This window comes from Mizuhopecten yessoensis, unplaced genomic scaffold, assembly GCF_002113885.1.
Source record: "Mizuhopecten yessoensis strain PY_sf001 unplaced genomic scaffold, ASM211388v2 scaffold11009, whole genome shotgun sequence".
NCBI classification, from domain to species: domain Eukaryota; kingdom Metazoa; phylum Mollusca; class Bivalvia; order Pectinida; family Pectinidae; genus Mizuhopecten; species Mizuhopecten yessoensis.
In genome coordinates, this window is record NW_018408833.1 from 1,002,278 (window position 1) to 1,018,722 (window position 16,445).

The 16,445-nt window shown below is 34.9% G+C and overlaps 1 protein-coding gene across 2 annotated transcripts; it reads right to left on the bottom strand.

The window, feature by feature from the left end:
- Positions 1-7,458: 7,458 nt before the first annotated feature.
- Positions 7,459-15,950, bottom strand: LOC110464576 (alkaline phosphatase, tissue-nonspecific isozyme-like). 2 transcript variants are annotated; one of them, XM_021519854.1, is made up of 10 exons: positions 15,789-15,950; positions 14,334-14,554; positions 13,434-13,608; positions 12,678-12,847; positions 12,130-12,240; positions 11,569-11,671; positions 10,911-11,051; positions 10,610-10,801; positions 10,101-10,226; positions 7,459-8,721 (listed from the first exon to the last, which is right to left on the bottom strand). In XM_021519854.1, the coding sequence occupies exons 1-10, from the start codon at positions 15,850-15,852 to the stop codon at positions 8,438-8,440; spliced, it is 1,587 nt and encodes a 528-aa protein (XP_021375529.1). In that variant the 5' UTR covers positions 15,853-15,950; the 3' UTR covers positions 7,459-8,437. The 2 variants fall into 2 exon arrangements, with proteins under 2 accessions (XP_021375529.1, XP_021375528.1); XM_021519853.1 differs by having other exon boundaries at positions 10,583-10,801.
- Between the last annotated feature and the right edge of the window lie 495 nt (positions 15,951-16,445).

Genomic DNA, 16,445 nt, shown 5'->3' on the forward strand with positions numbered 1-16,445 from the left:
TATAGTTTACATGCATATATCTTGATTAATATGTAGTCTTTTCTTTATGTGAAAGATTAGAGATTTGTACATAATTTCCTGATCGACACTCCTGAAATAAAAGAATCTTATAATTTATTGATAGTACATTACATTATTATCTGTGGTCAGCTGTATATTTTAAAGTCTTTCATATTTTTAATCATCAAAAAGCGTTTTTTGGCCCATTTGACATTATGGAAAATGATATTTTCGTAGTACATAATACATCAAATCTTCCCTAAGGAGCACCTGTTTATAACCACCAGTTAAATAATTGATAAATATTTCTCTTTGTCGGCAAAAAGTTTACTAAGTTTAACAGTGTTATTATGCATCCGCATTTATATCTCAGCCATTATACAACTGTTGAATGATTTAATGTCCAGTTTAATATAAACTTAATGTATTTTACAACAATTGTGAAACAAGGTATTTCAGTTTATATTATTTGACAGACAATTGTATATAAATTTGTAATTATATACCTTGGTGCAATTATCAAATATTTGACATATGAATCGATATAAGATTGAAATTAATTAATTCAATTGAATATGACAGTTCCATACATTCCATAACTTTCCGGTGCAAAATAGTGAGATCAGTGATTATTTTTAGTGAGATTTGGTCAAAAATAGTGAGATCAGTGATTATTTTTAGTGAGATTTGGTCAAAAATAGTGAGATCAGTGATTATTTTTAGTGAGATTTGGTCAAAAATAGTGAGATCAGTGATTATTTTTAGTGAGATTTGGTCAAAAATAGTGAGATCAGTGATTATTTTTAGTGAGATTTGGTCAAAAATAGTGAGATCAGTGATTATTTTTAGTGAGATTTGGTCAAAAATAGTGAGATCAGTGATTATTTTTAGTGAGATTTGGTCAAAAATAGTGAGATCAGTGATTATTTTTAGTGAGATTTGGTCAAAAATAGTGAGATCAGTGATTATTTTTAGTGAGATTTGGTCAAAAATAGTGAGATCAGTGATTATTTTTAGTGAGATTTGGTCAAAAATAGTGAGATCAGTGATTATTTTTAGTGAGATTTGGTCAAAAATAGTGAGATCAGTGATAATTTTTAGTGAGATTTGGTCAAAAATAGTGAGATTTTTTCTCTGAATTCGTGAGAAATTTGTGAGACATTTAAAACATAAATTACATAGCATATATCATAGTATTGAATCATTTGTGCTATTCTGAAGCCTCTAATTACTTTGTTAGAGCCAAAATTGAAGATTTTTTGATATTTTAAAGGAATTTTGGAGTACGGTCCAGATAAGCTATCAATATTTAAAAGTAAATAAATCACATGAAAGGCAAAAAATAATAGTAATTAAAAAAAGAAGAAATTCCAGTATATGTACAATAAAACTGCATATTTTCACCGAGAACATATTCTAATGGTTTATTGGGTCATATGCTAATTAATAAAATTATGATCCATGAAATATTCTGAAAAGGAAGAATATTTTTCACAAAAAAAAAACTTTGTCAAATTGTTTGAAAAATCATCATGTTATGTGTATTATTCAATTTTGAGATGGAAAATAAATTCTCACAAAAATGTTATAAGTTTATTCGCTGCAAATCATGTTTATTTGAAGTAAACTGTGTGACGTTGATATCAATACTGCTCTGTTCAGGCTATGTAGAGTATATTTGAAGTAAACTATGTGACGTTGATACATTATCAATACTGCTCTGTTCAGTTTTGCAGTAAAGAAATATTGTACAAGATATTTTGTTTGTTTGTTGGTCAGGATTTTATATCAAAGAAGTTTTAATTAACGCTAATGTTTCAAATTTGACAATCATGGAAATAATCAATATTCCTTCCTAACTCATGTCATACTTATTTACCCATAATCATGAAACTGTAGAGTCGATACCCTGGTGTCTCACGAACATATGTAAAATGATACATCTCAAATTCATATCCATCTTTGAAATCCAAGGGTTCCATTTTGATACACATATCCTTTCTACACCCTTTGAATATGACATGATAAAATTGAAGGCTCTGAATGTGCCACCCTGTGGCTGATAAAGTAAATAAGTGTGATCCTTTGGTATATATCAGAAGAATCACATGTTAGTATAGCGATAAAATTGAGTCGTGTGTCCCTACATACTCTGTTATTGGCCTAGCTATTGGTCAGATTTTCACTCCTGAAACCAATCAAATAGCAAAGTGTGTGCCTCCATTTTCGTCATGGCATGTTCCAAGGGTGTAGAAAGATGGAGCCCTCGGACTTCAAAGTGATTTATATGCGAAAACCTGTCTTACCGGACTCCAATCAGGTCCAATTAACTCATTCACCCCTGAAGACACATTTGAACTCTTCCAATTCAAAGGTTGGAATAGTTCATTATGAAATTTCAGGGGTGAATGAGTTTAGAGGTAAAGATTTGGTAGAATTTTGTAGTACACATGTTTAGATAGAAACTGAAGTTGGGGTTCTGGATTGTAAGGTAAGAAAGGGTTACCACATCTGTTAAATATACTTTGTCATTTGAATCAATTATTGCTGTTGCTTCAAAAGGTTTTTGGACATATTTTTATACATCCTCGATAACCAGGGGTTACACTCACTTTCGCTCTCTGCACCCCTGGAATATGTCATAGTAAAATTGAAGGCAGAAAAATAGTTGTTTGATGTGGTGAGAGAGCATTAATAAATAAAGGAACTTGCGGCAATATTTTTATGATATACATGTACCAGGTATTCTGAAGTAATATTCTTTTTCTTTTTCTTTTTTTAAATATCAATGACATATCATTAGATTTTTTTTTTTTAAATATTAATGACTTATCATATTCTTTGTAACATATCATTAGACAATGTTGTTTTCTATTTTAAGATTTGTTACATAAAGTCTTACCATGGGATAATATTGTTATATTTAAATGACATATCAAGAAAAAATATTGTTATATTTATGTATATATACAATGGAACATTGTAAATGTGAATGAGGTTAAATCAAGAGGTCTTTTAACAAGCACATTCAAGATTTTTATTAAGAAACTTATCGGCTATCTACAGATATATGGAGATACTTCCTGGATACCTATGAAGAAAATACCTTCAGGATATGTATATAAAGCTTGATTGTTTTTTTACTATGAAACTGTTCCTCACAATTTTCAAGGAACTACTCTGTGGGCCAGATAGAGAAACCCTGCAAATAAATACATATCTATGAAGAATGTAATTCAATGTTGATATTTTCCATTATCTACAGTACTTTATATAAATATAAGTTTTGAGGATGAACGAATGACTTCACCATTTCAATGAAATAAAACCTCACCAAGATATACTTTGTGTTATTTTGTACTGTATATGACGTTTTGACACAGGAAACACATACTAAACTATCTACTGTAGTCGTTTTGATAATATTTGACATGCATGATATTTAAATATTAAAGAAATGAAATTCAAAATCGAACCATTCATCAAAAAATTTAAAGAAAAAATCTGAGCAACTTGTTCACATGCGGTACTAAAACGCAAAGTATGGAAAACTAATGATAAAGATTTGAAGTGCATATTTCCCTGCAGTTATAAAGAAATTGTGATGATGAACATATACCGAAAACACATACAAATGTGTACACCAGAAAATACACAATCAAAAAACTGAACACCAAAAGAACACAAACGGAAAAAAATAGATTAGCAGGAAAATGTTCACTAAGCATCTTAAGCACCAGACAAATACCACATCAGACACCTTATCAACTAGCAAGTGCACTCCAAAACCTAATCTCTAGACAATTATAAACACTCCAAAACGTAGAAAAATACACAGTCCAAACTTAAGCATCAGACAAATGTGCACCCAGATATCTAATCATTAGAGAAACACGCATTCCAAAATGAGATATATACACGAAGTATGACAATAATGGTCACATAGCAACCATACATGGCGACTTTCATTTCCAATCACTTGTGCTCCTTTCATATGTAGTACATATAACATGCCAGCTTTATATATGTGTGTGCAGTTTACATGTTAAAATGTCTTCGCCACACGGTAGAACCTGTCCAAAATATCAGGATCTAGATAGACATTTTCTGTTGATGAATAAACTAATTAGCTACCTAAGAGACGGATAAATTTAACATCATCGTTATAACCTAGGCAAGTATAACAAAAACGTTCCCATGCTCCAAGCTATATTTGTGCTCAAAACCAAATGTTGATTGGGGTAAAAACCCAAATGTTAATGTAAGTACAAAAGATAGACAAGCTGGAGGTGTGTGAATAGTGAACAGCATATCACAAGATCTGTCTACGTGCAAAATAGAAAACTCACATGGCTCACAATTTGGATGAAAACAAATTATACTATGCAAAAAAACTTTTGTTAGCTGTGTTCGATATTTTTTGAGATACATCTCCATCTCTTCTTTGTCCTCTCTCTTAACTATATTTAAAACCTAGTCCCTTCTGAGTGCCTCCAATGCTAATTCAGGTAACACATTCCCTATTGGTGACCACTGACCAATTTAACCTATTGGACAGTATAAGGAGAATAGTGTCACTCATGCAAACCTCATGCATGCATGGTTTTGGAGTTCACATGTGTTCATTTTGCACAATGTCCTCTTACACTAAGGAGGTCATTATTAAGTATGCCATGGTGCAGCGTCCGGCGCCACCCAGCATCAACTTTTCACTTTAAACAATTCTTCAGATCCTGTTGTAAGTACAAGAATTATTTTAGATATGGTCGCCAACATGACTACTAGGAATCGAGGATTTGTATTTAAAAAAAATAAGTACATCAATGTAAACGTGAAGTAACGTCAGATATTATTCTAAATACAGTTCATAGCCGGGAGATATCGCACGGAATTGCAGTGAGAGTCACGATGAAGAACATGTTCTCCATGTACCAGATGACTGGCGACGAATTTCCTAAATATGACAGAGATGCCGTGATGGTAATCAGTCATGGTACAGGGACCGCTTACCCTCCAGGACCCGTCGTCATGAAACCTTTCTCATGCTCAAACAAGGATTTTGTGCTCAAGCCTAATATCTTGTTCTGATTATAATAAATTCATAAACAAATCTTATTTTGTCAATGATTTGGAAAAATTTGAAGAAACTTAAACCTGAATACTGTTTTTAATGTTTACATTTAACATGTTGATCGATTGATATGATTTAAGCGAGTTACAAGAAAGTTGATTTGAGCACAGAACCCTAGTGAGCATGAGAACGATTCATCAATACGGGCCCAGAGTTCGTAGGTATCCATCCATCCTTTAATGGATTATAATGTCCTTCATTTCCTCCCGGCGTCTTCTCAGTTCCAGCTGAAGTCTATTTGTGTCTAATTTGACATTTGATTGCGCCCAAGTCTTTTGGTATCGACTGTCGCATGTTTTTGACATTGCCATTACAATCTGTCCAAAATATATCGGAAGAAATATAATGAAAAGAAAAAAAAGTCTAAAGAAAACAATATATGTATTATGTACCTATATCACAGTGGGTCAAGGCAGACATATTTGTAGAAAAAAAACATATATTGTCATACTTTATGATATTTTTTGCGATATAAAGAGGGTAATCCTCCAAATTCCAGGGGTTACTCTCTTAGATAACGTAAAAGACAGTAACCAGTGGGATTTCGAGGTTGAAGGGGTGTTGACTTTATATCGAAAAAAGACACGATGACGTAAAAGAGGTGTCAAATTTGATAGGGAGCATTACGTATACTGTAATCTAACATATTTAAAATAACTGACAAACTGCTGAAAATTATACAATTCACTAGATCCAATCTTTTTACGTATATTTAATAGGATGTTTTACCCAGATGCCCTGTTTGCGTGGGTGCATTTTATTTGACAAATAACAGGTATATTGAACTGATCAACACGAATGTTAAGGTTATAAAAGGAATACGTATGACCACGTTCTAGAAATAATTGCCCAGAGACACATAACCATGTAATTAGTGGACGCTCATTCGTCAGGGAAACTACATATTATGTTCCCAGGAAAACGTGATTTAGCTTAGTATGGACACATAGTGGATTTAAACGTTAATATTGAAATATATCATGTAATCGCGACTGAACGTCACATAATTTTCTAAATTCGGTTTATGGCCTACATAGAGCTTTCGGAATTACCGGTGCATTGATTTTGTCTAAAACAAATTATAAATATGCAAAATATTAACGTTATACCCACTCATTAGAATGGCTGTATTTTAGAATCATTCATACTAGCTGATCAACACAAATCACAGTAAAAGCTGGTTATTAGAATTTCGAGTTCATTAAGTTAAAGGCAATTTAATCACAATTCCTCAGAATACAGAAGAACGGCCATCATCCAATCAGGAAACACATCTTTATACGGCTTGTAGAAACGAGATATGTTGTTTAAGATGCATCACGAAGAGAAATATACTTGGTTTCAGGATCAAGTAGATAGGCACATTAACCGGGTAAATTGAGACCTTATATCAAGTTAATCAGGCATTTAAGAAATGTCAATGTACCGTCGAATAATTGAGAAAAATCAATATAAGTATTAAACTGCGTTCTGTTAGTTATATTCCTAAATTTCTAAATAGGACTATAAGGACTACAGACTAATAAAATAATATGAAGACTTATCTGTAATCCTATACTAAATGATAGGTATACAATTGTTATTTAAATTATTATTTCTTTTTCAAATGAAAGGTAGCAAGCATATCGGCCAACTATTTATAACGTTATGAATTTGACGTCACATATCAGCTGTAATGGCGTCACCACACCAAACTATTATATAGTCTCATAAAACACAGCTGACTCGGCTAGTTTATATAGCGGTTAAACGGAGCAAATGTAAATATTTTCATCACATATTTTACTATCGATCTTATATTTGTTACATTGAAGTCTATATGCGCATGTACTATTTCAATGGTTTAATTTCCGATAAACTCCAGCATTTGAACATTTGGTGTTGCAAAATTGTTGACTTTTTGAAATTTTTAGTAGGTTTATTGTATCGACAAATTGGGCTGATATATTTAGATATGGTTCGTCGATGCAAACCCTCAGAACTTAAACCAATCAGACTAAATGCAAATTGCAAACTTAAGTGAACTTTGGAATAATATCAATACAAGGAAGAGAGAGAGGAGGCATATACCCTTTAGGGTCGTTTCTGGTTTTCTTTTCAAGTATGTTAGCAATTTGAATGAAAGGACAAAACATATATTGGAACTGGTATAAAAAGATTATTGACTCCTAAATCAATCTATAAAACACTGATTACAGTCTGAAATGATTTTTAAACAGTTATAAACAAACCCTACTTAAAACACATTTAAAATGTGTTGAAATTGAGATATAAAAGAATGATATTGCGGGCATAGACATCAATGTAATACTCCAAGTACTGAGTTGTTTTATTTCTTTATTTTTCAGAAGTTTTTGTTCAATACAAAACACACATTCATGTTATAAACTACACAAGTGTTATTTAAGCGAACGTACCATACCTACTTACATTTCAATCATGCTGCATGCACATCTGTTATACTTACATTCTTATATCTTATAGACTAAAAGGAGAAAACAGAAAAACATGAGGAAAAACCCCACAAAAAACAACAAAGGATATTGAAAATGAAAAATGACGCAGAGTCAATGGACAACGATTCATATGGACTTCTGTTTGCGAATGTGCATGCGTGCACTTAAAAGACAAACATATATATGAAAGATATTCTTCCTCTGAATTTATGTGAACTTAAAATGAAAGCTAATATCACAGAGGAGATTGTTGAGAGTTTATATTAGACAAATTCAACTTCACTATTTTTCTTCATCATTTTCATCCATATTCAGCATGTTCAATAACCCAACACAAACACACACATCCATCCCTTACTATCATATACAATGCACTTGGGGTTTTTCTTTTGTGTGACGGTCCTTGCCTGTCTCTCTGTTTTTATTAGATATTTGTTCACCAAGAGAAACTCCATATATAATGTTCATGTACATTATGATCACTTTTCCATTGTACTTGTGGTAATAACAATATTTAAATTAACACTTTAAACGTCGATTGGCTGTACATAACTAACAAAACAAGAAAGAGAAATCCTAAGCGTTAAACTGTTAACTTAACAGCAAATGTCCTATACTTTATGAAAACCTTTTCGGAGGTATGACTATATCATGAAATATCTGTAGGAAATGAGACCAATGATTTAATTATGTCAGTTGCAAACGGGTTTTAGTTATAAGGTTATACACGCTCTCTCGAAAATCAGTTTCTCACAAACCGCATGATGACAATATAATAAATAATATTCACTGGTGGTTTTTTCTTTCAAAAATGAACACATGCCAAATATCTAAATTGAATAAACGTGCGTCAAAGACGTATGTTCAATAGAAGAATACAAGCTATAACTACAAGTAGCAGACCGCTATGTGGTGTGTGTATCGGTCCAGTGTTGATAACCCTATAGTGTGCACAATGAGCCTTGTTTATCCCAATGCATGAGGCGTACGCCATCACGTGAGCTACGTAATTCTGTTCGTGAACCCCGTGTATTAGATGCGACATGGGCCCTCGGGCGTACACCGCCACGTCATCCGCCCCGTGTGTGTCCTGTCCCAAAGGCACGGCGCTCGGGAATACATAGTCGTCAGTAGCTACAAAAGTAGACGACGAAGAATTAGAAAGGCACGTCAAGTTACAGCCTCCCGTATAACGTATTCTCTGGTTAAGCTAAAACACACGTATATTTCACAATTTCACTAGTAAAAAATAAAGTAAAAAAGGTAAAGGTTATTCATCCTAAAGTTCAACCCACTGATAAATCATTTTCTTGTTTGTTTGAGATGTTTTACGTCACCTTCGAGTAGTTCGTTATTTCAGCGGACGATGCCATATTCAAAGATCCCTATTAAATACAGGAACTTATGTGTGTAATTTCAATATAATGAGCTTGTACATTAGTTATTAAAATGCACAGAGCTAGGTAGTAGTAGAAAAAAAGTAGTTATGAATAAGGCATTATAATGGATGTCCCCATTAAAATAGTTCACTGGACTTATATGTCAATCTCTCTTGCAGCCCAGCTAAATGTTACGAAATGACAAAGTTCATTGATAAACCTAGTTTATGCAGGGCTTAATTTTCCTATTAATGGTTGTGGCGAGGCAAAGCAGCCTTAAATGAAGACAGACGTTGACATGTGAAACCACTAAACTAAGGGTCGCAAAAGAGATTGACATATGAGCATTTTTTATGACATCAGCCTTTATGACTTATTATTGATTACATTTGGGACCTTATCTCTTCTCTCCTTTCTAAATAACTTTCTTTTTCCTAATGTCTCCCTTGACAATGCCTCATTTTTGGCCATTTGTTGAGCGTTCGCCCCTGTGAGGAAGGCTTTGGGTTCTGTCCCCTGGCCGAGACATACCAAAGTCTTTAAAAATGGCAGTTTCTACTCCTGCTTAACGCTCAGCAAATTAGGAGTGGGACGACTGGTTCGCCCGTTGTCAGTATAATGTGACCGGGTGGGGCGTCCTGCTGGGTGTCTTCGGCAGTATGTTTCAGTGAGGTAGCACTATAAAGTCGGCATCAGTTCCGCGCTATTACAAGAAGACAAACACGAACATATCGCAGCCTCCCAAAATACACACACATACACTACACGCATGCATCTTGCACACAAGGGAGGCCGTCCTTAAATGACCTTAGCTGTTAATAGGACGTTAAACAAAATCAAACAAACAAACAAAAATTGATTACATTAGCCTGGTTATGTAGCATTTAAAGAGCTAATATACAACTCAAATACATTCGAATTACAAATATGAATTCCGACTTATGTTTGGGTCATTTAGTTTGATATATAAGGGGATTAAATTAATTTTTTTGGTGATTAAAGCGGCTTCTTGAACCTTAACTGAATACAGAAGAAAATATTCTGAAGATACACTTTCATTAATACTATCAACGCCTTTTTATCCTGAACATTATTAAGGTTACGGTTGCCTGGAAACTAAGTAACTTGTCTTACTTGTGTCTATGTAACGGGGGTCAGTCCTATTGCCGCCCTCGAACCCGGGCCCGTTCCCGTAAGTAATGGTCGTGAACCCCTTCCGGTCTGGCGGAAGGTACTGCTCCGGCACGTCATCCACGGCAGCTTGATAGGAAGAGAAGACGGGTGCAAGTGTACCGGTGTTTCTTCGTTATGGAAATGTTTGGTTGGAGATATAAGCTTATTATTGATATGTATAGGTACAAGATTAAAATGCATAAAACTTACTTCACTTAATTAATCATTTTATTGTCACTGTAAACAAGTGTTCATTAGCAATGTAAGGTGAAGATGCGTATTAAAACATAATTCGTGCACTAGTCTGAAACATTATAAACACATGCATCGTTTCAGTTTTTCGTTTAATAATTTTCAATCAATTATATATAGTACAATTACAAAACAAAATGTGATTGTATATTATACATACATTAAATCCACACTCACAGATAGTAACCTACTAGAAATGTATATGGTCGGTTGTGTACCTAGAATGTCGTTTCCCCTTGACGGGTACCCGCCAAGAGAGAACACGTGAGAGTGGTCCGCCGTTACCACGATCATTGTATCCTCCTCGTCTGTCAGTCTGACGGCCTCCCTAACCGCGTCTTCCAGCGCCAGAGTCTCGTGGAGGGCTTTCTTAGCCTTGTTGTCGTGATGGGCGTGGTCGATACGTCCTCCTGTTTATAGAAATAATCACTTATTAATATTGGAGGGAATACATACATCAATATTCCGATAATAATTTGACATTGTTTTTATGCAGAGCACATTTTAGATAATATTTACCTTCAACCATAAGGAAAAAACCTTTGTCGTTCTTCTGTAAAATCTTGATTGCTTTCGTCGTCATTTCCGTCAGTGAAGGTTCTCCTTGTGGACCATCGTCTCTCTCCATCTCGTACTGCATGTGGCTAGGAGCGAACAGTCCTATATAAACAGCAAGAAGACACATACACATATTTACACTCTCTGTTTTTCAAAACCAAATACCTAAATATATTGGATCATATTCGAAAACAGTATGAGATATCCCACAAAAGCAAGCAGTATCATAGTCATACCTATATGACATAGGATATTGTTTTGATGCACATCGCAAGATCAAATTAGACTACTTTCATCATCCACAAGGTGGTGTGTCTTCAATTTCGGCATGGCATATTCCAGTGGTGTAGAGAATGCAAATACCCTCCACCCGACCCCCCCNGAGAAAGATGCTTTATAAGTGAGAAATTTGGAAATATATAACAATTGCGCGTTGTATTATAAATACATTCATATATGCGTTTGTAACTTAACGATGCACATAAATTACAGAACACAATCGAAAATCGAAAAGGAGGAAATAGTCTAAGTGACTTTGGGAAGTGTATCCGATGACATCTTGAGCGAATATTTTATGACTTCCTCTGATTGTTCGTATATCCGACAAGAGAATACATACCGAGGACATTGTCGACATTGTCAGGATCTATGTCGTCAAACTGTTGTTTGTTCCATACGTATTTGAAACGTTTCCCATCCTCATCTTGCAGAAACTTCCAGCACTAAGTCGTACAAAATAAAGGTTATTATCATATAGCATCTACCAATGGACAGATTTCATCAGCATAACTCAAATATGTTTTTTTGAAGAACATGTTCTTATCTTACTGCAAAGTAGGTATACCTATCTTTTTCATCTTGACATCGTTTTTACTTTTTCACTATTATTTAAATAATATTTGTATATGTTATTATCTGTCAAAAATGCAAGAGAAAATATCGAAGTATGAATAAAACTGTAACCCGTACTCAACGATGAAACTAGGGCAGAATTTGACACACAAAAAAAGAATAACATAGAAACTTTTACAACTGCAAAAAGAGCATAAGACTAGACGTTATAAATAAATCAAGTATATAACGGAGGGGTTACGCAAAAAAACAAGTTTGAAATTTCGGGAATTCTTCTCATGTTATATATTTGAATAAGCTTGTATTACCCAGAGCAGAAATAACTTACATCAATTAGATTACGATTATCCCTTCTCTGGTATTTTGCGTAGGTGAAGTTTGCCTCCGGATCCGCAACATCGTAAGGAATGAAATGTCTCCTTCCTCCGCCAAAGGCAACCTGTTCCATAGAAGGATAGATGAATTCTTAGTGGATGGCATTCTCACCATTATACTATTCCCCATATAGACGCGGATTCAGGAACAATCCAGTCTGGAGGTTTATTTAGACTCTTTGCTATGCCTGACGGTAGTGAAAATAGCTATTAGAAGTGAATTCTGCACAATCAGATCATGGAAGTAACGAAATATTAGAAACACCTAAATTCAAAAGTATTGTTGATAATCGAACTAAACTTTGTGAACAGATATTCTTCACGAATCGGCATAAATGTTATATCCAACGTTACACTTAGACACACGTGAAATTTAGAGACAAATACAGCAAAATGTAAATATGTCAAAAAATGTTTTGTTTCGACAAAGAAAGCAAGATTTTGTTCATGATGGTTCCAGAAATGTTGTTCCGATTTTTTATTATACAGTCATTCAAGTTACCTCTATGTTTCTATTTTCAAAGACAAACTGATGAGCAACATCCCGGCATTTCCCTGTTTTGTCATCCATGTTAACATCACCTTCCCAGTCCCGGTCCACAGAATGGGCGTAGGCTGAGCTGGGTGTGGCGTGGGTCAGGCGTGTGGTTGTTACGATACCAGTTGACTTTCCTATAAATTACATACCCAGAGAACTGAAATTAGAAACTCCGAGAGATTTATACCATTTCATGGAACTGTTCTCACACTCAAGCGTGGATTCTGTGCTTAAACAAACATTTCTTGTAACTAGTAAACGATATGTGTCGCGGTCAAAAATCATGTCCAGACATTGAAAACGGTACTCGGGTATAATTGTCCTAAAATATTCCAAACTATTGACAAAATGCTTGAGCAAAGAATATGAATCATTTTTATCGACACAGTCTTTTATAACATAGAAACCTAACATGTACCAATATATGTAAATAATGCAACCCAATGTATTCGAGAAGCGACAATGAAATAGGGACCCTTACTGGTAATCACACAGTTAAGTTGCGTCACATCGTCTTTGAAAGTAAGTAAGTAATGGCCTCGAAATAATATTTAAACAATTTGTATATAAGCGACTGTATACAAAACGCCCATTGCATAACCTCACGGTTATCAAACTGTTACAAGAAAAAAGAAAGCTTGAAGAAGAGAGTTAGGTGTAACACATGAATCGAGAGGATTCCTCCTAATCAACCACCCTTAAAGTGTACACAATACCTACCTTCCTCTTCAGCCCAGTCCACCATAGTCTTGAGTCTCGCCCCTTTGGCCGAAGCACAGTCCCCACGCTTTGCTGTGGCGTCCAGTCCCACCAGGTAGTACTTGGTCTTCACACCGGACAGAAGCGCTGTGGCAGTCGACGCTGAGTCTGCCGTCTGTCGATCAACCGGATACGTCTGACAGATACAAATCAAACGTTTACTTGCAGATAAAGGTTAAAGGCATGTGCCGGTCAACCAAGGACTTTTGAACAGGTAAAAGTTAAAGGTATGTGCCGGTCAACCAAGGACGTTTGAACAGGTAAAGGTTAAAGGTATGTGCCGGTCAACCAAGGACGTTTGATCAGGTAAAAGTGCAAGAAGGCAGGTTCTGTTGGCCAATCGGGTACATTTACGGGTCTAAGACTAAATCCAGAGACTTTACGTGGGTAAATGTATCAAAGTATACGACTGATGAAGTCACAGCTCAACGAAGAGGATTTGGTAATTTGTAATGGTATAAGTCAATCAGCCGGAATCTGATGCAATCCACAGTTGTATTTCAAACCAGTTTATTATGCAATCGATATAAATCGTTAGGACTCCTCGATAGATACCTTGCCTGTAGATTACCTGCCGCATACGTCTACGGTAGGAACGTTTCCCTAACACATAAAGGCTTTATAAAGCCTGGTTTACCTAGCTTTATAACATGTAAAGCGCTGTATCTGGACACTCTTCAATTCAAGGATAACTCGCTCTCGTAATGGCATATCTACATTCAAAAATAATAGAAATAAAACTCCTTAAACTTCAAGAATATTTCCTCTCGTATATGATGTAACTAACATTAGAAAGTCTTTTAGAAGCCCTACATGTGAAATCCCCTCAAACCTAACGACATTTCCTGATGAAATATCTACCTTCAGGAGGCCTACATGTGGAAATTCCTCAAACTTCAGAACAGTTTCCTCGCCCGTTCGCCCCTGAAGCTGACCCCTTCGTATGCGTGCGGCAGTGATTGTGGATATACTCATACCATCACCGATGAAGAGGATGACATTTTTAGCGACGTTAGTATTGGGCTGGAATTTCATTGCCTTCCTCATGTCGTTCTGAGCCATGTCATTCCAAAACTGTTGCGCTAGGAAAGTAGGAATACAAAACATGTCATTTGCGAATTTCTCCCTCCCCCGTCCTTACATGAAATCCTTGGCCCGTACCTGGCATAGCCCTATATTATATGCTTATATTAACTGAGAATTATGTATATAATAATGTTTCAATGAACAATAATGATTCCACGTTGACTGTTTCAACTCGAGAACTTCAAGCTTGATACAAAGTTATTGGGATCTTCTAAACATTGAACATGATGTTTTTGATCTTTGCCCTTTGTCATGAAAAGTAATCAAGATAAAGCATCTTAGATACGGAAACCCTACATATGAATGAATCATTCGAAAGCTATAAGGATTTTTTTTTTTTTTATTATTTCATAATTACCTTTGACCTATTCCGATCAAACAAGGAGTCTTTGAACCACAACTATATTGATTGGAAAAATATTTTCCAATTTTCATAAACGAAGACCTTGACCCCTGTTTTTTGTCCTGAACATCAAACTTTTACCTCTAATATTGTTTCATGAACATCAATCATAAAAAACCGCTTTGGATAATGAAACCACTTTATAATATTTCGGACTTTAACGAAAAAAAATCGTTTTCTATTTTTGACTATTGAACAGGTATTTTCAGTTTACTCTGAGCACACCCGCTTCAAATTACTTGAACCGTCCATTCTTTCGGTAACATACAATTTCGTTTTCTTGTTGGGGATTTTGTTTAAATGAAGATATTATTTATCCGGAAAACATAGTCCGATTCCTTGCGACTTATTACAAACATTTATCAAAATGGCGGCGACCTAGCAACTGTTTACATATATATGATAAGCTAGATTTATTTATGTACGTTAGTTTTTTTCACACTTTGACGAATTGTCTACAGTGTTGGATATTGATGTCAAATTTCCAACTAATTTGATCTGATCACATGTTATCAAATGTATTATTTAATAATGTATGGATCAATATAGACAATCTATCCTACTGCACTGGTGTATTGTATACTGTTAGGCGAATGTATCGCGGCTTATCACAAGGAGGCATTGTACAAATACATGACCTTTTTACACAATACATGTAATAACATACATACATGTGGCATATACAACCATTAAGTAAACATAAAAGGCCCGGTGTAGCCTCTCTACTATAGACCGAGCTGTACATTACCCACACTAAAGACCACGTGTAGAGCTAAATTCAGTTAGCTATATATCATAGTCCAGGTATCTTAGTTTACTGTACTCACGTTGTGATTTACAACTCCCCGTCATCAAACACAGCAAAACAACACTAAAATCAAGTAAATCCATTGTGAATATTCAAACTTCTGTAATTAATACTGCTGAATGTTTCTAAGATAGTCTATTGCTCGAGCCCCTAGTACACTCCTGTTACACCGACATAGGTGCGCGAGTCTGAAGTACACTGTGATATTGCACTATACTTGTTATTAGTCAGATCACTGAAAGGGCATGTGTTCGTTCATGCATGCCCAGATCTGATGAAATAATCCAGCTTGTTACGCTGTCCTTGAGTAACTTTATTCTCAGTCTGTATAATCCAGCATTCTAAATAAGGTGTATTGACCACATTAATCCTGTCTGGTACAAGGGTCAAAAGACCTCTGGCTATTTTTTAAATACTAGACAAATTTAGCTAGACACTGATCAATGAAAAGTAATACATCCTGTGCAGAATGAAAGAATTTAATGAATGAATTTTTAGTGATTTTTAACAATTTAGCTATTTGTATCACATTGATAGCATGGAAAGTGCGGGAACGAAATTTACTGGGAGAGTGTTCTAATTAATATTAATGATGAAATACATGCAATGTACGTAATGATACGCCTCCTGGTCTGTTAATTGTTGTCAAGCAATATACTACACCAGTTCATCGTTT

Coding starts and splice junctions, on each gene's coding strand:
- LOC110464576 (XM_021519853.1), bottom strand. CDS start 15,852: ATGGATTTACTTGATTTTAGTGTTGTTTTGCTGTGTTTGATGACGGGG. Junction 14,555..15,788: donor GGGGAGTTGTAAATCACAAC/GTGAGTACAGTA, acceptor CTACTTTCCTAG/CGCAACAGTTTTGGAATGAC. Junction 10,802..10,910: donor TTTTTTCCTTATGGTTGAAG/GTAAATATTATC, acceptor TTCTATAAACAG/GAGGACGTATCGACCACGCC.